The sequence below is a fragment of the Daucus carota genome, chromosome 3, assembly GCF_001625215.2.
Source record: "Daucus carota subsp. sativus chromosome 3, DH1 v3.0, whole genome shotgun sequence".
In the NCBI taxonomy this organism is placed as follows: domain Eukaryota; kingdom Viridiplantae; phylum Streptophyta; class Magnoliopsida; order Apiales; family Apiaceae; genus Daucus; species Daucus carota.
Window position 1 is genome coordinate 16,444,546 of NC_030383.2, and position 25,353 is coordinate 16,469,898.

General features: G+C 32.0%; 3 protein-coding genes and 1 non-coding gene across 6 annotated transcripts; 1 reads left to right on the top strand and 3 right to left on the bottom strand.

The window, feature by feature from the left end:
* Positions 1–361: 361 nt before the first annotated feature.
* On the bottom strand, positions 362–1,517 carry LOC108214035 (uncharacterized). 2 transcript variants are annotated; one of them, XM_017385810.2, is made up of 3 exons: positions 1,397–1,517; positions 1,250–1,314; positions 362–957 (listed from the first exon to the last, which is right to left on the bottom strand). In XM_017385810.2, the coding sequence occupies exons 1-3, from the start codon at positions 1,479–1,481 to the stop codon at positions 640–642; spliced, it is 468 nt and encodes a 155-aa protein (XP_017241299.2). In that variant the 5' UTR covers positions 1,482–1,517; the 3' UTR covers positions 362–639. The 2 variants fall into 2 exon arrangements, with proteins under 2 accessions (XP_017241299.2, XP_017241298.2); XM_017385809.2 differs by having other exon boundaries at positions 367–957; positions 1,250–1,320.
* Positions 1,518–9,826: 8,309 nt separating this feature from the next.
* LOC108213693 (uncharacterized) lies at positions 9,827–14,107 on the bottom strand. Of its 2 annotated transcripts, XM_017385487.2 has the most exons (7): positions 13,961–14,107; positions 13,118–13,175; positions 12,967–13,031; positions 12,429–12,866; positions 12,036–12,303; positions 11,855–11,937; positions 9,827–10,141 (listed from the first exon to the last, which is right to left on the bottom strand). In XM_017385487.2, the coding sequence occupies exons 1-5, from the start codon at positions 14,000–14,002 to the stop codon at positions 12,109–12,111; spliced, it is 798 nt and encodes a 265-aa protein (XP_017240976.1). In that variant the 5' UTR covers positions 14,003–14,107; the 3' UTR covers positions 9,827–10,141; positions 11,855–11,937; positions 12,036–12,108. The 2 variants fall into 2 exon arrangements, with proteins under 2 accessions (XP_017240976.1, XP_063944972.1); XM_064088902.1 differs by lacking the exon at positions 13,118–13,175.
* Positions 14,108–18,502: 4,395 nt separating this feature from the next.
* On the top strand, positions 18,503–19,855 carry LOC108212316 (uncharacterized). Its single transcript, XM_017384047.1, has one exon. It carries the CDS (start codon positions 18,503–18,505, stop codon positions 19,853–19,855), a length of 1,353 nt encoding a protein of 450 aa, XP_017239536.1.
* A 1,736-nt stretch (positions 19,856–21,591) lies between these two features.
* Positions 21,592–21,672, bottom strand: TRNAS-UGA (transfer RNA serine (anticodon UGA)). Its single transcript has one exon. It is a non-coding gene; the product is annotated as a tRNA-Ser (tRNA).
* Positions 21,673–25,353: the final 3,681 nt, after the last annotated feature.

The window sequence follows — 25,353 nt, forward strand, 5'->3', positions numbered from 1 at the left end:
ATTTGGCGACTTATTATGAAATTTAATGTAATTTTCAACAGATTTTTTCAAAGTTACATTTATAATTGCATATGTGTTTACTAGCCGTTGCAGATATGGTTACATATGCAACCTCTATATTTTTGTAAATAATTTTTGAAAAATAATATTTTTAAATTTTATTTTAAAAGGTGACAGTATTTTCGTGAAAATTCTTTTAGACTCGGGTACTTATGAAAAGAAGACTTTTTTCCAATATTTAAAATGAGACCAGAAATCAGACGTTCAGTTTTCTTTACCGAGCTAGTCAAAAACGTCAAAACAAAATTTGAACGCGGGAGTCTGTGATACTTCTCGAGTCAATGTAATATAACCCTACGCATCAAATTTCTATTAGGAAGAATACTTAGCACTTATATGATACCTTTTCATATATGAAGAATGGCAAAATACTGATAGAAGTATCGAATACTTAATCTTAATAAAAAAAACTTTAGAGAAGGTACCTTATACATGCAAGACTGAAATTTTCCGCTTCTTAATCCAAAAATGAAGCAGCTACAAAAAATTTTAACAAAAAACTAGTCGCAGACGTAAAAAAGGAAAACTATCTTTTCTTTCAATTCTAAAACCAGTAAATATTACTATATATAACTTCTTCTAGTTGTTTTTTGGTGCATGAGATTTTGGTGGATGATAATCAGCATTGAGAGCCACAAAACTAGTATACTTCAATTTCCTCGCAGCATGTCGATCTCTACTAGTCCTGCTACTTCGTCTGCAGTCTGAGCTGAATTTTTGCTTCCCTTCACGGCTGCATGAGTTTCCCACAGAATGAGCTGCACCAGCCAAAATTGTGGTGGACATCTCTCTTGTGTTCTGCATCTCTTCCATCAAAACCCTTCTCTTCATCATATTTCTTCCTAAGATATTGCCATTTTTTGCTTCCTTTGGAGTAAGAACACCTCCAATAATAAACTGTGATTCCCAACACCACATTTAGTTCTAACTCAAAACCCAAGGGCCTGTTTTGCTAAGCTTATTTCTGAGAAATAATGGCTTATCTGTGGAGAAAATAAGCCCTTATTTTTTTGTCTAGATAATGAATATGAAACACCTCCTTAATACTTATATCAAAAAGTTATAAAAATATGTAATTTAAGTAAAAACTTAATAAGCCGTTATTTTATATCCCAAACGGGCCCGAAATTAACCGAATAGAAAGAATTAAAAATTGTTATTTTTTTCTCATAAATATTTAGAGCTATACCTTTTCAACAGCCCAAGGATTCCTGTTTCCTGCGACAGCACCAGCAATGCCGTCATTGCCTGCAGCTGCAACTGTACATAAAACTTACTATAAAAACCCATATACAAAAATGTAAATCTTCGCTGAAACAAAAAAGTAAATATCTACCTTGAGGAATCTGAGAATCTGCATAAGAGTACCGAAGAACTAACAGAAGCATAAAGCAAAGGCTGATAAATTTAAAAGAAACCATGTTTCTTCTGATCTTCTTTGAAATATTCTTTTGTGTTGTACGAAAGAGGAAAACCTTTGAAACAGAATGGGCCATTAATAAACTCAAAAGTCCAAGAGACAAGTCAAACCTAGGTTTCATAATCAGTAATTTTAAATTAGGGTTGCTATAATCGAAAAAGTTGACAGATGTCTGAAAAATTAGCCTACAATGTTCGCGAAAAGGTGTGCCGTACCGTGGAATGGAAGATACAGCTGTTTTGCGCTTGTCTGCCGCCATGCATGCTTCGAGGAGAGTCTCTTCTTTTCATCATCATATTTTAAGTCTTACAGGTATCTCTGTTATTCAGATTTCAAGTGCTGCTTATAGCTAGCTAGGTCTAAATAGCTTAAAAATCAGTGTCCCAGTGCTACGGGCAAAACCTCAATTTCAATTTTACTTGCAGGTGTCATTAGATATCAGATATGAGTTAGTTATCAAACTCATCGTTCAAGTACATATCAATTTTATTACTAATCTTTACGGGGTCTCACTTGACTCACCAAACTGATTTGGCGGTATTAAAAACATCGAGCACTCCGTTAAAAACATCAATACTTGAACAAGAGACTAAAATTTCACATTTGCATTTATGTTGCCGTCTAAGATTAGTAACACCACATAACCATGAGCAGCGACGTAAAGAAGCAACTGAGTACATATCAAATTTTTTGGTTGCCAATAAAAATAAACGTTATATCCTAGTACCTTACATCCAAGAATAAGAAAAAATTGTTTTGTATTAGTAATTGTACTGCTATATAACATAGTTCCACCGAATATCTTATATATTTTGTATTATTGTAGTGACCACTAGATGTTGCCCCTTTTTAATCTCAATGAAAGTGCCAATTACTTGTTTGATACACTGAAAAAAGAAAGGAAAATACAGTTGACAATACTTGCACGAATGTCGGTCAATATAAATTCAAATTTTATGTTATGTAATATAATGTATATATTCTAGTTCTATAAGTGACATGAGGATATATACATAATTTACCGGACATTCAAATTAGACGTGTTTCAAGGTGGACTGAGGAATAATAGAAAAGAATTTATATGACATCACACTGCGGTTCAAGTATAACTTATCTTTATTTACATTATTTTCTTCCTCATTTATTAGTTTTTTATTTACTAAATCTTGTTTATTTATTTGTAGTGTCCTCAACAAGTAGGATGTATATAGTCTGAATTTTTTGTTATGAGATACATGTGCGATATAATCATGCTTTCTCAGAAAAATTTTAACATGAATGCGGAAGTGTGAGAGAAACAACTCAAACACTATTTTTTAAGTTTCAAACTCATTTTTTTTATTTTTAAAATGTCATCGTTTATATTTGGTAGGGTTTTGGTTCTAGGAGTTATGGCAAAAGGGAAATTAATGAGATTCGAGAGAGCTGGGCTCAATTTTTTACTCTTGAATGTGTATAATCGGTTTTTTTTTTTTATATGTAATTAATTAATTCATGTTCACAATTCGTGTTTTCTCATAGAGTAATTTCATATATATTTTATGTACTAATATAAACTAATATTATTCAGTACACATGGCAGGAAATGCCAAAAAAAGAAAAGGGGCACAAACATCATAACAAGCATGTCGAGATTATATGATAAACAGATTTATTGTGAGAGATTTCTATGGTGCAAGATATATGATGTAACTTATTTGCTTTTGTAAGGAAGTCATTATGTACAGGAATTTTTTTTATAAGAATTGTTATTAATATTGTATTTATTTCTAACGTTAACAATTTTTTAAATTTATTCTAATATAATTTCTGTGATATTTTAATTGTTGGTTGCAGTGTATTTAAAATTTCTGAGCAATGTTAACTTCTTGGTGTATTGTATTTATAATGAAAAAGGTAAAAAAAAAATTAAAAAACAAAAAGCAACAACGTCGGTTAAATTAGGAAACTAGGGACTCTATTGACAATACCAAAGGTGTCGGTTTTTTAAAGACCGACACATAAGACCTGTACTTATAGCGTCAACATTCCAAAACAACAACATACTAGGTCATGATTTCAAGCAATATCAAAGGCCTGGGCATTTTAGAAACAGACGCATTTGATAAGTACTTATAGCGTCAGTATTTTAGAAGACCGACACAGTGAGTCATGATTTTCAGCGACGGCATTTAAGAGGACCGACATGGACCAATAGCGTCGACATTATATAAAGTCGACGTTGTTGGTTCCTCAACAGCGACTAATTCCCCTTCTGCGTGTGTCATTGAACCGACGAATTTGATATTTAGCATAGTCTATATTAACCGACGACTCAGTTTACGTATACCTACAGCGTCATCTACATTTACTATGCTCTTTGACCAACGTTTTATGACTTTTTTGACTAGCGCTGAAATTTCATTTCGTACTAATGTAGTTTTTAGCATTTCAAAGTTGTTTGTTGTTTTGTGTTTTGTGTTTTGTTTATTCCGTAAGTAGTTGCATAATAAAATCATTACGTTGAGTGCTATACAAAAAAGTATGTGTATATAGTTTTATTTTTCAACATACATATTATAAATTTTAGGTATAATATATACATATATGCGAGGATGAAATCATAAGTCAATCTGTATTTGGTTCAATTCAAATAATATTAAAATGTATTTGATATAAAAATGACAATATAAAATACTTTACATATAGATAGAAATATTGGGATTAGAGAAACAATCTATGCCCTTGTTTGGGTGAGAGAAATAGAAACTGCTTCTTACTTGTGCTCCGTCCAGCTAAACTTATTTATTATTATCCGTCTCTTTGTCAATTGTAAAAGAAAATATTTTTTTGTTCAAAATGAAACTTAAGTTATTAGAAAAGCTTAATTAAAAAATCAGAATTCTTTAAAGACGTACGTGGCGAAAAAATGGTCGTACAATTTGCTTGTGTACGGGAAGAAGCTTAAATATCATTCAGGGTTCTAGGGATTCTTAATTTGATGTGGATTTGTCAATTTTCCAGGGGGCAACTTATGCTAAAAAGTGAAGTCTCATGTGCCGTTTTCTAGATATATTCACATTGGAAGCCACAGCTGGTATAATAATCTTCATATACTCTATAATCTATTACAGTCAAACTAACACGCTTAATTTCTCCATTTTTAAATACTTTCTCCCTACCTATTTTGACAATTGAACATGTGATTAAAATTATTAATTTTATAATTTTACTTCTTAATTAGTGATATTTGAGTAAATTTTTAATTCGCACAAAATTTAAATAAAAATAGTAATTATTAATACATTTAAAGCACTTAAAACTGGTGCAAAATAAAAGTCAAAAGGTCATAAAGTAAAGAATGCAGAGAGTAAATCATTCTTCTTTCTGTCCCTCTCATTTCTTTACGTTACTTTTTGAAACACTTTTTAAGACTCATTTAACGTATAATTTCATAATATATTTTTTAAATTTTTTTCCCTGAATAAAAGTTTGATATTTAAACTTTTATTCATAAAAAGAAATTTTGAGAAAAAAATTGTGAAACTATATATTATAGGAGCCTCAAAATGCGTGCAAACAGTGAACGTAAACTACCTGGAGGGACGGAGGAAGTATAATAGTTGATTAACTATTATGAAAAAAAATAGTTGATTAACTATTTAATTAACGCTTTCAAGAAAAACACATGCTTTCCCGGCACCTACGGCCACGCTGATGAAATTATTTAAAAATCATTAATCTTGAATCGGGGGTGATTATTCAATTGCATGAAAAGGAGGAAAATGTGTGAATGCGTTGAAAGGAGTCAATACAAATTGGATGAAGACTTGTGGTCAAATGGCATGGAAATTTTACATATGTTTATGTTTGGTGCTTCAAGTTCAAGGTGCAATACAGGTAGGGATGGCAGTTTTACCCGACCTGATGGATACCCGATCCGTTCCGACCCGATTGGGTCTACCCGAACCCGATTTTTTTGGATCTGGATCCGGATCTGGATCTTATTTTTAGACCCGAAAGAGTTTGGATCTGGATCTGGATCTCAGGTATTCCGATCCGAGACCCGACCCGAAGCCCGAAACCCGATTTAAACCCGATCCGAACCCGAAACCCGATAAAAACCCGATACAAAATATTATATATATATATATATTATATTTAATGTAAAGTATATATATTGAAATATTATGAATTATTAGGTATGAATATTAATATTTTACTTAATTTTATATGCCCAATACATAATTTATATTCATTTCATCAATATTTTTCTCAATTATTTTGCATTAAAAAATCTAAATATAATAAAAATATAAAATATAAATGATAAATTGAATGATTGTATATAATTAAGTTAACATGTTTCACGTGTTTATTGTACTAAATGAAACCTGTAAAATCCTTTTTTATATTCCTAAATTTAAAAAAAAATAAGCCATCACATTTTTTTAGATATATAATCTTTAAATTTTATTTATTTTTTAAAATATCCGAATTAGACCCGAACCCGAACCGAAACCCAAAAAAACCCGACGGATCGGATCTGGATCTTCATTTTCCAGACCCAGACCCGGACCCGACCCGAACCGAAATATAATGGATCGGGTCTGGATCTCAAGAAACCCGACCCGAACCCGACCCGTTGCCATCTCTAAATACAGGTACATGTCTGGTGCCCAAAGCAAGTCTGTTCGACATGTGAGAACATGAAAGCGCTGTATTACTATTAAACATTCGGCATTCCACTATGTTTGGTATTTATATTGTGTTTGGTTGGAGAGAGTGGAATTAAATGAGTAAAATTACTTGAACTAAAAGAAATAGGAGAGAAGTTTTGAAATAAATTTAAATGAGCGCAAAATTGATAGCAGACAATGTGTGACGACCCCAAATCCGCTTCCCGCACATCTGGCTCATCACTAGCATTTGACATCAAAACAACACTTGCATAGATATTAATATTATACAATATCCGACTCTCGCCCCACAAGTCCAGGGTCGATCGTCTAACTTACATCCAAACTACTAATATGATTACATATAAACAGGGTTGAAACCGAAAGGAAACAACTACAGCTCGAGTTCCTACTATTCTTCGTTGTCTGGTAGCTTCAGCTGGAGTGATGCGCCTTTCCCTTATCCGAGCTCGCACCCGCTTCCGAGCGGTTAACTTGATTCGTGCCATACTCGCTTTTTACTGCTAGTTGATAAAACGTAGATGCAAGAATGAGCACTTACATGCTCAGCAAGCTCACATAATTGTAGATAGCATTTAACAATTTATGCATTTAGGGCACAAAAAACAGTTTAAATCAACAAAGCATCAAATACCAGAACAAGTTTTAAATCAAAGAATTTGCTGGTCTTCCAACCTCTCGATATCACTACATGGTCCGATCAAATACCATTTCATGAATATCGTTCTCCTGTGTAGTCCTAGTGGTCTGATCGTCACCACTAGAGACACACCAACACTCTCTTTGCTAGCATCAGGGTTTAACACTGGAACCCTACTATTGGCCTTACCAGATAGTAACTTTCATCTCTACCACAAATTTAATAAATTCGTGTTGACCAGCCGAACAAGAATTCTCCGAGTAGAAAGAACATTCTCCAAACAAACTCTTCTGATTTATCAATCAATCACTATTAACCAGAAGATGTGAACAATACATCTTCTATCAGAAACAAATCCTTAACCAATCAATAACTCATTATTGATCAAAAGATGTGAACAATACACCTTCTATCAGAAATAATTCTTTAACCGTTCCCGGACAAAAGGAAGGTTGAATTACGTAATCAATTTTAGGAGTTCACTTTAATGATTTATAACTTATATTGGAGCGAAGGACATAGTCGAGGTATTTAAAACATTATTTGATCAAATAATTAAAGTAATTAAACAACTTAAATAGAGATAAGGATAAAGAACTTGCCTCGGGTCGTCCTTAGCTTGACAATATTTTTCCTCGAAATTAATACTTATATTTATGCTCCGTCCTTTTATATTCTTAACCACATATAAAATAATAACACTTAGTAATTTCACTGACAGAAAAAGATTTCAAAAATAATTATATAAATACATAACAACTACACCTCAAGTCGAAATAATGCTTTAGTTCTTTTAATTTAATTAATTAACTTTTCTAATTACATCCTATATTTAATAGTTCTCTTAACATATTCTCACATGTCAATTAATTAGAAAAAGATCCTTCTCATATATTACCCAATTATCCACTTATAATGAATAGTATTTTTATTATTTAGCTGACTAAATTATCTTTCTTAATATTCTATTGTTCGGTAGCAACTTAGAGCATCTGCAAGGGAACAAAACCCTTAGCTAAAATGTCTACATGGCACTTAGGTGGCATCTAGGTGTCAATTTTTAGAGAATATGTAAAAGTTTTGGACTCTAACCATATTCTTCTTAGCAAAAATTATAGATAATCATATTTTGATTGGCTATATTTGCTGAATCAACAAACTTTTTAGGTATAATTTTAGCTATCATATTATACATAATACCATTGGAGTGTCAACCCTTCCTCTTAGGTAAAAATTTACATAATCATTATTTTATTATATTTTAGCTAACAGTTTTTGTTATTACCTTTGGAGATGCTCTATTCCTCTAAAATTCCCAATTATTCAACTATCTTATAAATCCATCTCTCTCTCTCTCTCCCTCCCTCTGCAGACTCCACCGAATTCCAGCGAGTCACCGTCCTTCGACGCCGTTAACAACGACGTCGCCTCCTCCCCCGATGAAGCTCGCCCTCCGCCTCCGTCAGCCTTGCCGGCGCAAGCCACGGCCGCGCTCCGCCTCTCCCTTTACTGCTCCGAGTCTCCACCCACTAAACCAACTATATCCCAACCCTCCTTCAATTCAATTAACCAACAATAATCAACAAAACCCCAAACTCCATTCAAGAACTCTACCCTAGTTTGATAAAGCTTCTGGGCACAACTCTCTCTAATACAAGAAATACACTAGTTTGGTTTATTTAGATAGCTTTTAATCAGTGTGGTAAAGCAACAGTTTCAAAATAATAAGGGAAGGGGTCCATATGAATTTAAATATTACCATTAAAAGCCATGAACAATTAACTTTCTATTTATGAAAGATGATGGCTTGTGAAGTGATACCTTTTTATATTAAGGTTGTGCTAAAACTGATCCTTTCCAAGTTAACCTCCTGGTTTATACTTCTGCTCAATTTACTTTCCCCTCTTTTTATGTAAGGAAATGGAAGTGATAAAATGGCAAATCCTTTGGCTTTTATAGGCATTGCTAATCGTCATTAACACTTAATGACCTTCTAATCTATTATTTGTTTATTCTTCTTTACTTGCGCAGCACACAAAATTCTTGGGCACCAAGGTGTGCACAACTTTCGAGGTTTGCTTATATTATCTTATTTTTATTTTATTTTATTTAATTATTATTATTACCTCGCATCGCAGTTATGTCTCGTTTTAATTACTCCTGTTTCGTTTATTTAACAATATTTTATTCCCGACTCATTTAACTATTCCTATAAAATATATCTTTTGAGATTATAAAAATACTAGGATAATTAATTAAACAATTATTCTAATACCTCTCTACCTATTTTGAATTTTAATACTTATAACGAAATATTTATTTTAACCAACCCACTATATTTATAATCTCCGGATCACAATAAAACTATATGTCTACCAACTGATTTACATAACCGGCTACCCAATTTGTTAGCCAATATAATATAGACTCGTATTAGCTTTAATTATTTTACGTACCAATATTTTATTAACAATAAATTCATAATTATTCCAATAATAATTTTAACCGTATAAATTAAATAATTAATTTCTTTACGTACTTGAAATTTCGCGGGTGTTACATAATGTAAGGAATGGGATAAAAAATGAAAGTTGTTAACAATTGCCCATAATATAGTTCATTTTTCATTTCATTCATTTCAGAATCATTTATCCCAACCAAACATAACATTAGGGAATTGAAATTATATGTTTCTGGCAAAAAGAATAGGTGATATATTTCTCTTGGAATCATAAGACATCATTTATGAATTTAAAAGGTTTACGGGGGTGTATTCGATTGGGATTTTAATGGATTGTATGTGATTTTGATTTTGGGCGGATTCTTGATAAAATGTCACAGAGTTGATAAGATTGAAGCACAATGCTTCAAAATCCCATTGATTTTTGTGGGATTTCAAAAAACTTGAAATACACGGTAGAATGCCACAAAATCCATCATTTTATGAAATCCAAAAAAATCCATCAGCATTTGAATACCATTATATTTTAATGGATTTTAAACAATCTCAATTGAATACCATCTGATTTTAAAGCATAATTTAAAATCTCAATTGAATACCACCAGATTTTGTAGCATAATTTAAAATCCTAATTGAATACCTCAAGATTTTAATGGATTTCAAACAATCCCAATCGAATACTCTCGGATTTCATGAATGAAAAAATATGCTTTAAAATCTCAATCCAATACACCTCTTTTATACTTTGACAGGCATTTTTGTTTTTTGAAAATGAGAATGAAAGCTTATCATCTAACCATCGGACATGCAAGATGACCGGGGAAATTTAGATAATAAAACTTTAATGTCCGAAAAGAAAAATCCGTCTTCTTCCAAGCATCCTGAAAATATAAACAAATGAAACGGGGAGAATATAAGTCCATATATATGACTGATTATATATACATATATGTTATTAAAAAAATAAAGGATAATATATCCAATAAATAAAATTATTAAAATCATGTGTATATCATTTCAAGTGGTGAAAAGAAAATTAATTAAAGTCCCAACCAAAGATAGATCTTTGATGAGACACGAAGGGAAAAAATAATATACCAAAAATATAAAATAACAATTATTAACAAGCTAACAAAATGGCACATAATTGCAGCCAACAAAGTGGCACATATTGCAGCCAACAAAGTGACACATAATTGCCCCTTACAAGCCAAAAATATGCCATCAATCATATGGCCACCCATAAATGGTACAAAATTAGCCATCAATAGAGGCACAATTAACATACTAACCGATTAAATGAGAATCAAGACATTTTCAAAAAAATTCAAATAATTTCCATTCCATACAATACTTAACAACAACTAAGATCTGCTTTAAAGCATAATAGGATTCCCAGAAAATTATAGAAAATTCAAAGAGGCACTCTAACGTCCAACAACTCTATATATACTTCATAAAAACAGACAAAATATCAGCTGATATATCACATACTAGGTTAACTATTCAGCGACCTGTTGCAGCTTTAGTTTTTGTATTGAAACGAAAGTGCAACATAAGAAGTATAATGGATACACTAATTTTGTACTTTCCTTAATGCTTAGTGCAGATATTGTTAAGTAAGATACATTAACAAAGCAGAGTACTATATTTGTCTTAGAACTCCGTAACTCTCAAATTAAAAATAACAGTACATGTAAGATGAGTAGAGCAAGCATATTTATAGAATTCAATCTAATCATATGTACTCAAAGTTGCTTAATTTAGTCCAGCACATGCACACAGTAGATAACAAATTTAATTACAATGGACCAGAATAACACCACTTTAAAGTTACACGGTTTGCACACCAAGCCACCTAAACGTTTGGTTATGATAAATATATAGGTTGTCCAAAATTTTAAGTTTATTTATTAAGTTTGCTTAAAAAGTTCAAGTTTAAGTTCGCACTTCTGAAGGTTTTAATCTTAAAAAGATTAATATGAACCTTTATATTCCGGACAAATATATAGTGCCATTTGAAAATACATTACGACGACCTTGAAACAAACAATTTAACTAATAAACCTCTTTAGTTGTACTGCAACATTTATAATTACAATACCATTATGGAATCTACCATATAGAGTTTCATGTTAGAAATTACACATTTATGAATATTAGTTTTTGGAAAACTTTTATTTTTTTTAGTCAAGGTGGTGCTGAACTACAATAGCCCTGCTGCAAACACTACATAGGGAGCATGAAATATATTATACCAGTTTATAAAGCTCTGACACATTTCTCTCCCCTGACACAGTACTTTTCCACTCCTTAAAATGCCTATTACATCTAAATGCAATCATTAATTGAGCTGCTGCAGATTAGAATATTTCTATAAAATTAAGGTGTGATCCAGGAATTTTAATGTATGCATCACAATTTTAGTTTGCACGGTTTGTCTACATATATAGAAAAGCTATTACTGTAGGCTATATTATTTTTTTACACATGCCTTAGAGTTTAAGGTTTACCAGTAAAGCACTGAGATAAATCTTTAGTACATGTTCAATCTGCATACTTAGAATACCATAAGAAGATTTAAGTTTGCTTACAAATAGTCCTCGATCAGACGCATTTTCATACACGATCTTGAAGAAGGACTTGATCCACTTGACTGGCACTGGATCAGATGACACTGCATAAACATGAATAGAAAATCAGCAATCAGCAAATTAGTCATAAAAAAAAATCAGCTTGAGGTCATGTTAGATAGCTCTGTTCCTAGATTTATACCTTTCACAAACTCCAGGCCATGGTCTTCATGATCGTAGATGCAAACTCTCAAACAATCATGGATTTCTTTCTTTTATCTAAAAGCCACAAGGAAATCACCGTCTTTCATTCCTGCGCCACTCACAAACTGTAGCAGTCCTTTTCCTAAATAGCACACCTCACCTCTTTTTTTAATATTGATAGTCCACGACTTCTCAAGAAATTTAAACACAACAAAACTACCATCCTCCCAATGTTTATAATATTCCTCCCACATTGGTGACAAGATCTGGAAATGTACCAAAAATACAATACACAATTATAAATTATGCATTAATGAACATAGGGAGAAATGAATAGATTCCCATATAGTTTATGTGTACAGGATCCAACGTAAATTTTAGAGAAAATTACCATGTTTCCTCTGCTCTGATCAATATCTGATTCCACAAACATCAGATATGTGTAATCAGTTCGGTTCGAGCATGAATTGAAAGATATCGGGGCTATTGATTTTTCACACTCAAGTGTGTTGGTGTCCAGCACGTACTGAGCTTTGTTCAGTGCCTCCCACTCTTTGCTGATTTCTACATCATTTGCTCTGCCTGTGGGGCATTTACACTCAAATGCTGTATCTTTGAACAGTCTAATCACGAATAAACCATCTCCAATGTAATCAAATTGTACCAAGTTCAAGATCTTTACTCCGTAAAATTTCTTGAACCTATTCAGGCTACATATTTCCTTGCGTTCAATATTGTAGTCCACACACCATAGGACTTTTTTACAGCTCAGTCCTATCATGAACGGTAGTGTATGACCAAATGTGGCAACAAAATCTTCAGGCATAGTCTTCAGTCAATATATAAAGAACAGATGAGTTAGAAAAATACAGCAGAAAATGTGAATGTTGTCGCGTACTAAATTATGAATAAATCATCTTTTTGTTTACCAGCACACCAAAACTATTGATATCCTTGCTCACCGACAAGAAGTTGTACATCACCTGTTGCTTTCCTGTAAAACAATGTTAAGATCAATCAATCCACACTTAAAATATATAGATAAAATTGCCAGTGATTTAGATCATAACAATGTCGCACCACTGTTACAAATTCCTTCCCACTTCTCCACCAATTCTCTTTTCTTTTTGGCCAGGTCCTGTTTAAAGCAAAACTCATGTGCTATGCCGTTAGTTCCTTCCAATATATATATATATAAACTAAGCATAGATAATGACTATTATTGATGATTAGTACTATAGTTTACACTATCGTGGTTTTGTTTGTTTTGGATATTTTCATAAAACTTAGTTTGTCGGAGAAAAACAGGACAAACAAATAACAATTATTCAAAAGAGCACACTATAATGCTCTGCAACTGCTATTTTGTTCATTCGTTTTGCTGAGGCTGGGTTAATGAGTACTGATCATGGAACGCAGCATATAAACTGATGAAAAACAGAACACTATATACACATTTTGAATTCACATATCTCAGTAGACATTAAACTCTCACTTAACCTCATCCGAGGAAAGCTCCATGTATTATAGTATTAGGTTTTTTCGACAAATATTACTAAGCCAAATTATTAATCCAATGTAACACAACCTGAACTGCTCAATACCCGGGAAAATCTAATAGAGTACAAAACAAATAAGGAATAAGTTCAATAACTAAAGTAAAGCTATTAAACACCATCAAAACTAAACTTCCAAGCTCTGGATTTTAATGCTCCAGTAACCCGAGAAACCCTAAAACACTTGATTACATTTATCTCAAACAAAGAACCATGTATCGCAACTATGCTAAAAGTTTTCAACAGATGTTCCATCGATGATCAATATATGTAATGTTTTTAAAATTGAAATCAGGGTTTCAAGTTGAAAAATAAGCACATTACAATCGTAAAACATAAATTTGTATAGGTTGGTTCAGCGTTGTACCTTGCTCGAGTTTGATTCCAATATATCCAAAGCTGACTTCATCTTCTCTATCTTTACTTCGGCTTTTCTATCGTCTTCTTCGTTTGTGTGTTCTTCGTTGAGAATGCAGAGTTCCTTTTTTGGACAAACTCTGTTTTGAAGTCTCAATAAACGTTTCAACTCTTTTTAAAAACCCTTAACCATGTCCTAATCTTAATTTTATATTTTACCAAAAACTCACCAAATTAAACGTTTATTTATTAATACGTTGTTAAATTTTAATTTCAAAAAAAAATATTAGCGGTGGTGATGGAACCAAAATAATTATATTTTTATGTCGATATAGATATGAAAAAAATTAAAATTTTAGAAGTGTTTATAGTTTTTAAGTTGAATAATTGAATTTATTGTTTTAGTAGCTGTTAAACCCGAAGTACACGATTTTTTTTTTTGTGTTTTCCTAGGCTAATTCAATTGTTTTGATTGTATTAGTATAAGTTATAATTAGTAGATGTTTTTGTATAATTATATATATTGTCGGCCGAAAATAATTTACTTATTTTTTTCGTTTGTATACTTTGACGACTATACTGTCTTTTGTTTTTTGTTAGTTCAGTAAACATTACATGATACATAATAATGGCTGTTTAAAAGCATAATTTTTCCTAGCACACATCATATTTCAAGTGTTATAATGCGTATCCGTTTAGCAACTACGCCAAAAACCAAATTAATGGATTCTCTCGAGCGATCGGCTTCAGCTTTCATGCATATTAAAATTTCAAACACAACATTCCAACCATAACACACGCACGATCAATATCTCTTATTTAGAATTCCTATCATTTTTTTTGTACATTATGTAATGATCAAAAAAAATATTAAGTCCGATATACGTCATAAGAATAAGTTTTAATATTTTTATAATTATAAATTTTTATTTTAATAAGCCTCACCATCATAATAATAGTAATTTTTCGAAGGTTATTAAAATTTCCATGGGAGCTCGCGTAGCGCGGGCATAATTCTCTAGTTAGCCATAAATAGAGGCACAATTAACATACTAACCGATTAAATGAGAATCAAGACATTTTCAAAAAAATTCAAATAATTTCCATTTGTACAAAGAATCAACTTTAACATGATAAAGGAAATTCTAATTAAAGAAATTCAAATTTTTATACAATGTACTTGGAATCTAAGTAAAACATCAATCACTAAATTTACTATAGCAAATACTAAAAAGGTTAATATCAAAATTTAAAATATAAACATATGAGTCGATCACTATTAAAGGAAATAATATTGCATGATAAAATTTGTCTCTATTGTAACCGAAAAAATTAGAAATTTAATGCAGACAATTAAATTCAAAAATTAAATACAATTTTATAAAACTGAAATCATAAATTATGCCAAAAAATTAGTCAAAGATAATACAACCACCACCGCAAACCACCACCTCATCTCCCCGGAATCTAATATCTCGTATGAACAACATATAAACACCAATCAAAAATCTATGTTTGGTCAAGCTCTCAAGATTGCAAAAAACTTATTCTTACGCAAGCAAATATCAAAAAGCAAAAGATATATTTTACGAATAATAATATTAAGATTTGATGAACATATCTACATTATTAACGGATCACATAAACAATAAAAAGAGTGTGAATTAGAAAAAATACACCTTAATTTTGTGGAGTATATTCACCCAAAATGAGTCGTTTTCAAAGATGTCATTGCAAATGTCGGTGAGTAGATCGAGATCCCAATATTTGATTCAGTTGAAAACACAAATCGGATGGATCAAATAGTGTGAATAAGAGATCAAAAGAGATCAAAAACGTTATACTAAATTTTTTATCTAAACATACAAAGAAATATACATAATTTAGAAGAGATGCACTAGGGGTGATAAAAAACCGCCCAAACCGCATAAACCGCCCGCACCGCACCACAAAACGCGGTTTTTAATTTTTGTTGTGCGGTTGCGGTTTGAATTTTTCACAAATCGCGCGGTGCGGTGTGGATTGCGGTTTTAATTTTCTTGAATGCGGTTCAAACCGCACCGCACCGCAATATTTAATATATATTTTAAAAATAAAATTTATATATATTTATGTATATATTATAATTATCTATGCACAAATAAAAGAGAGAGTCATACCTTTACTTACAAAGCAGGATGTTTTCTTTAATTTTAATAACTCTGTGCATTGTTTTTTGATAGATAATAAATTAAAGTAAAACAAAATTGAATGCAAAATGAATAAATAGGGTTACCATTCGTAAAAAGAAGAAGAAAAAAACAAGAAGTATCATACTTAAATAAGGGCCTAGTTCAGCCCCTATCTACAAAGAGTATTTCTTGAGCTCATTTCATATGTTTCATTCTCCACTGGACTCTGGAGTCGCATTGTTGTGGAATCATATTTAGTTATAGGCACTGAGAGGATAAAGTAGGTCGACCCAAAGTCTAGTTCGGGCCTCACTTGGATTGGCCTCCCCTTTTCGTTGTTCGCAGGATTCGTGGGATTGACCCAGTGCATGAAGAACTCGCCCATTTAGGGATTCTTTTGTTGAAGATGGCAGTAGACCAGAAGGCCGGTTGTTTAAACTTAAAAGTTGCGATTTAAAGCTCTTTCTGATTTTAACTGAAAATTGTTTATATGTATAATAATAATTTTAATCTAAAATCTAAACAATTTATATTTGTATAATAAATTAGAAGTCAGTTTAAAGTCAGGATTAGGCAGAAACTGATTTAAAATCAGAATTTAGTTTGAGATATTTTTTCCAGTAATTAAATTTTTTGAACTTTTCTTTGATAAAAATTAATCATAAGTCATAAATTATCCATAAATCACTTTTATTTTTATTATTACATATTTAATAACCCATAAGTTATTAATAAATGAAAATTATCAAAACAGATTTTTTAAACTCCCTGCTTATCAAGTAAGTCACGTTTACCGAAGATGTCAAAACAAGTGATTATCAGTCTGGGCAGATTTGAATCAGGGAGGATTTTGGAGTCTACGATGAGATGATTTTAGTTGCTTTGTAAAGATTTTAATATGATTAAAAATGGTGTGAATTATTGGACTTCTCGGTGTTGAGGTAAGTTTCTGATTGATCTTTCTAGTGTTTTAAAAATTATGTGTTTTATGTTTATACTTGATTGTATAAGTTTGGGCTAAGTGATTATACTTTGAATTGATTTATGTTCTCGTATATGTGCGGTATTGATCAGGTTTGTGAAAATAAGGATCGATTCATCGGGTTGTAGTGACAGTATTCAGAAAATTAAGGATCGTTATCACCGGGTTGTAGTGACAGTATTCAGAAAATTAAATGACCATTTTGAGATTTTTTTTTTATCCAAAAACAGTTGAGACTCTCTCTTTTCTATTTTCAATGCACATTTATCAACAATCTTCCTTTTTTACCCTTTGTTACATCATTTCAATAAACATGCATGAGTAAAAATTAATAATTAAATAATTATTTAAGGGTTTGTCTAGTGTGTGCCCATGGGCACATGCTAAGCGCCGAATTTGATATGTTTGGGAAGTTTTGATTGGTGTAGGTGTTGTATTTGCAGGGGGATCCACCATTATTAAGATAGGAGAGCCAATCAAAATCTTTGTAAAATTCCGCGCTTAGCATGTGCCCATGGGCACACACTAGAAAAACTGATTATTTAATATATGTGAAACTCGTCTAAATTGGGAAGGAGATTACTCCCTCCTTCCCATTTTAATTGTCCACTTTGCTCAAATCACACATATTAAGAAAAATTAAATATGATATGTTGTTATCATTGTTATGCATTAATTATACAAAAACACTACTCCCTCCGTCCCATTTTAGTTGTCACATTTCCTTTTTTGTTGGTCAAATTGACTAATTTTTGACCAAAGATTACAAGTCACTCCTTCATTATTTCAAAAATCTGAAAATTACATCTTAAAGTAGATTAAAAGTTATTTCCGGTGACATATTTTTTTTATTTTTTCAATTGATAAAATATTAATAAATTGCAGTCAAACATGAGTCAATTTGACCGGCACAAAACCAAATGTGACAACTAAAATGGGACGGAGGGAGTACTAAATTTTCATTCATTTTGTTAAAAGTCAACATAGTTTGCATTGTAAATCATGAAAATTGTACATGCTAATAAATGTTAACATTGAAACTTGTATAAAATTGTATTGGACAAAGAAGTAGGACAAATAATATGGGAAATTTTTTCTTTGCAAAGTGTACTATTAAAATGGGAAGGAGGGAGTATAATTTTTGGAATTCAAATTAGTTTACATAAATTTCATGAATGGGAATAAATCGTAATTTCTCGATAAAATACAATTTTGAATTTCCTTTGAATATACCTAATATTTATTGAATGGTAACAATTACCAAAATCGTAATTTAATGCACCACTCGATGTCAGCTCAATTCTTATTTCTTATAAACCGAGTGGAAAAAAAGGCCCAAGCTCAAAATCAAGAAACCCAAACCCTAGAAATCGAATCAGCCACACCATCTTCTCAATCCATGTCTCAGGTTCCATTCTTTCAAGTCCAAGACGACCAAGTCGTTGATTTAAACGACGACGACGGGGTTGCCACACTTGAAACGACGCCGCTTTGGTCTCGACATGTTGATGGGTTTGATTTTCACACGCCTGATCTTAATTTACCAGCCTCTGAATTAGATACAGCTACTGTGTCTAATGTGCGAAATACCCCATCTCGATCTCGGATCTGGGATGGCTCCGACCCGGAACAGGACCCGGATCCTTCAGTGTTAGATGTTGATGTGGGGAATCAGATGAGTTTTGTGATGGATTTGTTTGGTCACAGGATTGAGCACTCGGGTCGTGACCCGGATCCGAATCGGGACCCGGATTTCCGGGTGGTTGAAAGGGATGGGAACGAGGACGAGGATGAGGATGTTTCTATGGAAAATTTGGAGATGGGTTTGTTTTATAACTGGGCTGACGAGTCGGATCTTGACCCGGCTTTGGGTCCGAATTGGGAACCGGATTTGGGGGATGGTGATGATGATTGTTACTCTGGGTTCTTTTGTGCTGATTGTGGTAGTGTGGTTCTTGAATCTTTGGGGGGTTCTGAAACTGTGTCTGATGCGGGTGAATCGGTGGGCTTGGTGGAGCGTGATTTTTTTATGGGTGATTTGGAGGGTGTGGATATCGAGTGGGAATCGGCGGAAAGAAGAAACGGGGCGAGGAATGATTTATTATTTGGTGATGAGAATGTGGATGCTGAGGGAATTTACTGGGGAGATACAGTGCATGTTAATAATAATCGAGATTTTGAGTGGGAGGAAATTGGGGGCTCACTTGAAGATCGTGATGTTTTGAGTATGATTTTTGAAGATGGGGCTGATGATGATGAGTCAGTTGTGCCTGTAGCGGGAGAAGTTGGCAGAGAAAGAAATGAGACTGTAGTGAATTTGGAGTGGGAAGTTCTGTTGAATATTCATAATTTGGAGGTGAATCATGGGTTTGGGCTCGATGATGATTATGGTGCTTATACTGATGATGAGCAGTACACAGAGTATGCAGCTCTATTTGCACAGTTTGGTGAGGATGACAACCCAATACAGGGAAGACCACCAGCTTCCAAGGCTGTCGTTGAGAATCTTGAGTCGATTCTTATAACTGAAGGTAGTGAGAATGATAATGTGATTTGTGCCGTTTGTAAGGATGAGATGAATGTTGGAGAAACTGCAAAGCAGCTGCCTTGTTACCATCAGTACCATGAAGACTGCATTATGCCTTGGTTGGGGATCCGGAATACCTGTCCAGTTTGTCGCCATGAGTTGCCAACAGATGATCCTGCTTATGAGCTTAGGAGGAGAGGTCTTTTAGAGATGCACACACAATGACCTGGCTTTTCAAGCCCTTTTTAGAAAATGGCGAGACTCCTGATAAAGAATTTCTTTTGTAGCTCAACTGGATGTCTAAGACAATCATTGTTTATAAGTTAGAGATTTGATATGGTGACATCCTAAATGATTTTGTATGCAATATGATTGTGTAGTTGAATGCATCCTAGCTATTGCTTATATTTGGGTTTTGTTTATATAAATTATCATCAGATGTAGAACTATCTTATCATACTTGTCTAGTTCCTGAATATGTTTGAGATTGAGGGGCCATTTGGCAAATCTGAAAAAATCTGAATTGAATGATTAATATATCTAAATAATCTGAATCAATGAGGTATCTGAATTCTGAATGAATAATATTGTTTGACAAATAAAAATGTAATATACTATCATAATCATTATTATTTTTAAAGTTTTTGCTAAAACAAATTTTGTTATAATTTGGGTCCACGATGATTATTTACATTAAAATTTCATAATATCGTATTTGATAATTTATGTTAATTAACATTAATTTATAATAAACATCATTAATTATATTATTCTTAAATAATTAAATCTTGATAAACAAGATTATTAATATGCATCAAATTAATGAATATAATTTCCTTTTTAAAATTATATTAACCCAGTTGTTGACTATCGAAAAGATAAGCTAAGGTAGTGGCACAACAGCTGAGTGATTCATTTAGAATATTTATCCTGTACCATTCAGCTCTATATTAATGATTCAACGCAGGGAAAAAATTTGTCAAATAGTCTGAACAAGATGAAGCGCTCAGATATGTAGTTATTCAGCTGCATTAAGAAGTAAACAAATGAGCCCAATATGTCAACAAAGATTTCAGGGGGCGTTTGGATTGAGATTGGGAATGAGAATCGGGAATCAGAATTACCTAAAAGGAATGCGGTTCTCATTCCATACAACCAAATAACCCAAACACTAATGCATGGAATCGAGGTTCTGAATTCCATCAACCCGACTCATTAATCATGATTTGTTTGACATATGTTAGTACTGAAGTTACAGCTGGTCGTGTTTGTAGCGACTTGAAGGAAATAGCGTTCTTGACGGCTGGGTGTTTCCTGTTGGTGATTGCTAAGATTATAGTGGATGAGAATTGAGTGTTGGGTGTTTCCTGTTGCTGATTGCTAAGATTATAGTGGATGAAAATGATGGAGATAAGATTGATGGCTTCTTCTTTCCAAAATCTAAGTACTCCCAAATGAGATGCTTTCCTTTCTTATCAATGATCATGGTCTTATTTTCTTCAATACATGTAGTTTCTAAACTAAAAAGAAATGATTGTTTATCTTTTGCTTTAGTTTTTAGTCATTTCTCGCCGAAAGATAGGTTACATGATGATGAATACTGCACAGATTTGGCATCTCAAGTATGTTTGTTTTGGACTAATGTTGAGACAGTTTAAATTGCCAAGAAACATCCATGACATAAAAGTTTCTGCAACAGTAAAACTTTGCTGTAGAATGAGAAAATCACTTGTTGCTCCTAGAAATTATCTCCCTATCAACTGTCAAACAACCTTTGACATTGTATAATTTGTAGACGACGTAAGTATTTGTCGTCTTCACCATGACAAAGTATTTGAGCTTCATTCCATATCTACCTGTGTTTTGGATAATCATCTTCAAGACCATTCTCACCTTCACCCTGCTCAACTCCAGTTTAATGCCAGACAACGACTTTTCATTCATATATAATTCCAAAAATTCGTCGACAGCAGGGATCGAACCTGCGCGGGCGAACCCAACAGATTTCAAGTCTGTCTCCTTAACCACTCGGACATATCGACAAGTGATCGAAGGTATCAATTTTATCATACATATACGATTACTATTTTGAATCAAAATTTAATACAATCAATGATTATGAATGTAGGGAAAAAAACTAAATAGAAAAATATTTAGCATGTGATGTAAAAAAATAATAAAAAATATATTATATAATTAATTAAAATTTAAATAATAAAGTACAGTTGGGTTCATACGTTTTTCAATTAACCATTTATGAAGCATTGGTTAACATCAGTCATTTCTTGGTAAGAAGTGAATACTGATGAATGAAAAAAGTCAAAAGTAACCATAAGAGTTAAACTGAAGAGCGAAAGTCTTTCAAAAATCAGTGACTTTGGTTTATAATATATTAGTCACTTTTGTATTTTTTAATCCTTTTTTGTGGAAATTATCTTTGTAAACACAAAATCTCAATCATCTTCTCAAATACTTTGTCATCTTGTGAGTTGTGGCCATGAATCGATGATGACATGGACGAGCTAGCATACTAATAGATATTCCGTCTTCATCACTTTAATAATGGAGGAATAATTAGAGTTTTACAAATGCTGATGAATATTTACCAAATCGGTCAAAAAATAATTAACTAATCGTGAATTTGTGGGTAATTTACTTAAAATCGGTGCGCTCTTACGTGCAAAGTTTCTGCAGCTTATTAATAAACAAGTTTGGATGTGAAATGTGTCAACTTTAAAACAAGATACAATTTGAAAAGTTCAATAATTATCTTTATTATATGGACTAATGAATAGGTTGTCGTAAAAGCTGCATTAGAAAATACCTGAAAGATGCTCTGCCTTTTACAATATACATGGAAGATACAGCTCATAAGTTTATAGGAACTCTTTTTTTCTTTTTGGAATTCAACACACTCATCTGACTATCGTTTTCTCGGCCGAAACCGGATGGTAAAAAAGGGGACCAGATTTAATCACGAAGACACTGTTCAGAGATTATTTAGATAATTTTTTTTTTGTCAAGATCTACATACTCATAGATGAGTTGTATCATAGATACAATAGCTGCAACACGGATTTGTTTCATCCATCAAAGTTTATCATCTAACCGAAAGATACGAAGGTATCTCCGGACGTCTAGATAATAAGACTTTAAAGTCTGAATAAGAAACCCAAAAAATCTTCTTCCATGATCCTGAAAATCAAAACAAGCAAATAGAAACATAAGAATAGTAATTTAATTAAGTATAAAAGGTATATGTAGTAGGGAAAAAATTCCAATTATAACCTATAAATCTTGACAAAAACAGAACATCTTATTAAATAAAATAAATTTGAACTTATAAAAATATGAGATAATTATAAAAAGTTAAATGTCTAACCAAAGCGAGAAACTTTGGTTAGACACACAAGTGCGAAAAAATTCATAAATCATTCTAACTTTTCTTATGAGAACAATAATAACATTAACTAAAAAATTTATATATTTGTCAGGAATAAAAATCAATCTCGTTTTAATAAAAATATAATATAAATATATTATTACTAATATTTAACCACTAAATTGCAAAATACTGACATTAAATTATTAATATATTAAAGTAAATATTTCATAAGTAATAAATATAAGCTCGCTAGAAAGTATTTGATATTTAGATTTATATATGCACAAAAAAATAAGATAGAGCTAACAAGCGATAAGTGCAATTGAATACAAGGAATAATACTTTAAATAATTATCAATAAAATAATTTACTAATATATACTAGTCATCAAATATGACCTCAACATACCTCTTAAAGGCACAATCATACCATCAATTATGGCCCCCAAAATGGTACTCAGACTATTAAAAGTCACTAAACAAGTCATAAGACTTGACCGCGTATATCAAAATTCATTTATGAACAATAAGAAATTATATGATATTTATATAATTAACCAACATTTATCGAGAGAATTCAAAATTTGAATCTTAGAGAATTGATAAAAAGGAATCAATTTCTAAATTAAGGAACTAACTAATTACAACATATATCATTCAAAAATAGTTGACCGACTTACACCACATTTAAAAAGCGGTAAAAACACATTTAAGACATATAGATCTAAATAAAATTTTGCTTAAAATATCGTTATTAGCATAAAAGAAATAATGCTAATTTTTAGTCTTTCCAAATAACCTATTGATATGAAAATTTTAAAAAAATTCATGATCCATAATAACTTAATCTGAAAAAAGCCGAGGAACAGTATATATATAACAATATTGAGACTCGTCATGAAGAACAAGAAAAACAAAAAATTTTAACGTAAATTATTCGTACAAAGATTATACCGGCATCACAAGCAAATAACCATATTTCTCAAGTTCAATAATAAGAATGCACCTCAACGAACACAAACTCAAGAAGATATACATCAAAATGAAGAAACGATCCAAACCTAATTTAGCAACAAAAAGATTCACAAGAAGGCTTCTCATTTTCCCAAAAGCAACATATAACCATGTGGTCAATATTTTTGTAAAGAGAACTATACTCGACTAATGTGGTAAAATTTATTGGTGGAGTCTAAATTTACATACAAATTTAAACGTTAACCGACACGACCCGAGACCCGACACAGTCATCACAAACACCAAAAAACAAAAACTAATCAATTATTTGAGTAAAAAAAATCTAACTGTAGTAGGCTTTTCTGGATGAGAAGCATGAGAACCAATCGATTGATATATGTATATATAAGAATTTGAAAACTTGATTAGAACGAAGAGTTTCAGCTTTTGATTGAATACTCGACGATGATGGAGAAGCTGGAGCCGATGTAGATGACTGAGTTGAGATGACTCATGTGAAACTGGTGTGTGAGAGGGAGGGAGAGAGGGAGAGGGGAGAGAGAGAACAATTTTTTTAAAAAAATGTATGTTTATAATTTGTTTATAATTGACCAACTTTTGATTGATTAATTTGATTTTTTCGAAAAATAATTTAGACCCGACTAACGATTAATCGAGATAGAAACCGTCTGAATAACGACTAATTCTGATTGATCACCAACTTTAGAACACGTTCAAAACAGTTTGAATCATTAATATCGAGTTCGCCCGAAAAATATTAAGACATCGACATGGTTTCCGTGACAAATTTTGAACCAAGTATTTTTCTTACAAAAGGTGATGACAAAATTTTGGCAAACGTAGTGGGTGTTTGGATACACAAAAGAAGCGCTTTTCTTGTCTGAGAAGTGATTTCCATATTCTGAGGAGCGTTTGGACAAATAAGCAGCAGAGCTTATTTAGAGGTTTATAAGCAGAAGTTGAGAAGCCAGGTTTCCTGGCTTTTCTTTTTCTCCCCGGGCTTATTTCTACTAATTTACTGAATCACCGGTTAGGACTTGAATTTGATGCTTACATGAAAGTTTATAAGATATATTGTAATATTATTTTATAAAATCATATATTTGTGACTAAAATTTATAATAATAAATTTTGCTCTAGACAAGTTGATTTATATTTTGAAAAGTATTATTAATTTATAAATTCAAATCATTAACAATCAATTAAATAAATTATAAATAAAATTATCCAAACATATACAAATTTATAAGCCACAACACCCAAACACTTTAATAAATTATAAGTCGTGACTCACTTATCACTTATAATCCACTTCTTCACTTTAAGCAATAAGCAACTTCTTTTAAGGCAAGCCAAACGACCCC

Excerpts from the sequence above, each read along its gene's own strand:
- LOC108212316 (XM_017384047.1), top strand. The coding sequence starts at position 18,503 with ATGTCTCAGGTTCCATTCTTTCAAGTCCAAGACGACCAAGTCGTTGAT.
- LOC108214035 (XM_017385809.2), bottom strand. The coding sequence starts at position 1,481 with ATGGTTTCTTTTAAATTTATCAGCCTTTGCTTTATGCTTCTGTTAGTT. Across the intron at positions 1,321-1,396 it reads AGATTCTCAGATTCCTCAAG|TTGCAGCTGCAGGCAATGAC; the intron begins GTAGATATTTAC and ends TTTTATGTACAG. Across the intron at positions 958-1,249 it reads ATCCTTGGGCTGTTGAAAAG|TTTATTATTGGAGGTGTTCT; the intron begins GTATAGCTCTAA and ends TGGGAATCACAG.
- LOC108213693 (XM_017385487.2), bottom strand. The coding sequence starts at position 14,002 with ATGAAGTCAGCTTTGGATATATTGGAATCAAACTCGAGCAAG. Across the intron at positions 13,032-13,117 it reads GGAAGGAATTTGTAACAGTG|GAAAGCAACAGGTGATGTAC; the intron begins GTGCGACATTGT and ends ATTGTTTTACAG. Across the intron at positions 12,304-12,428 it reads ATCAGAGCAGAGGAAACATG|ATCTTGTCACCAATGTGGGA; the intron begins GTAATTTTCTCT and ends GTACATTTCCAG.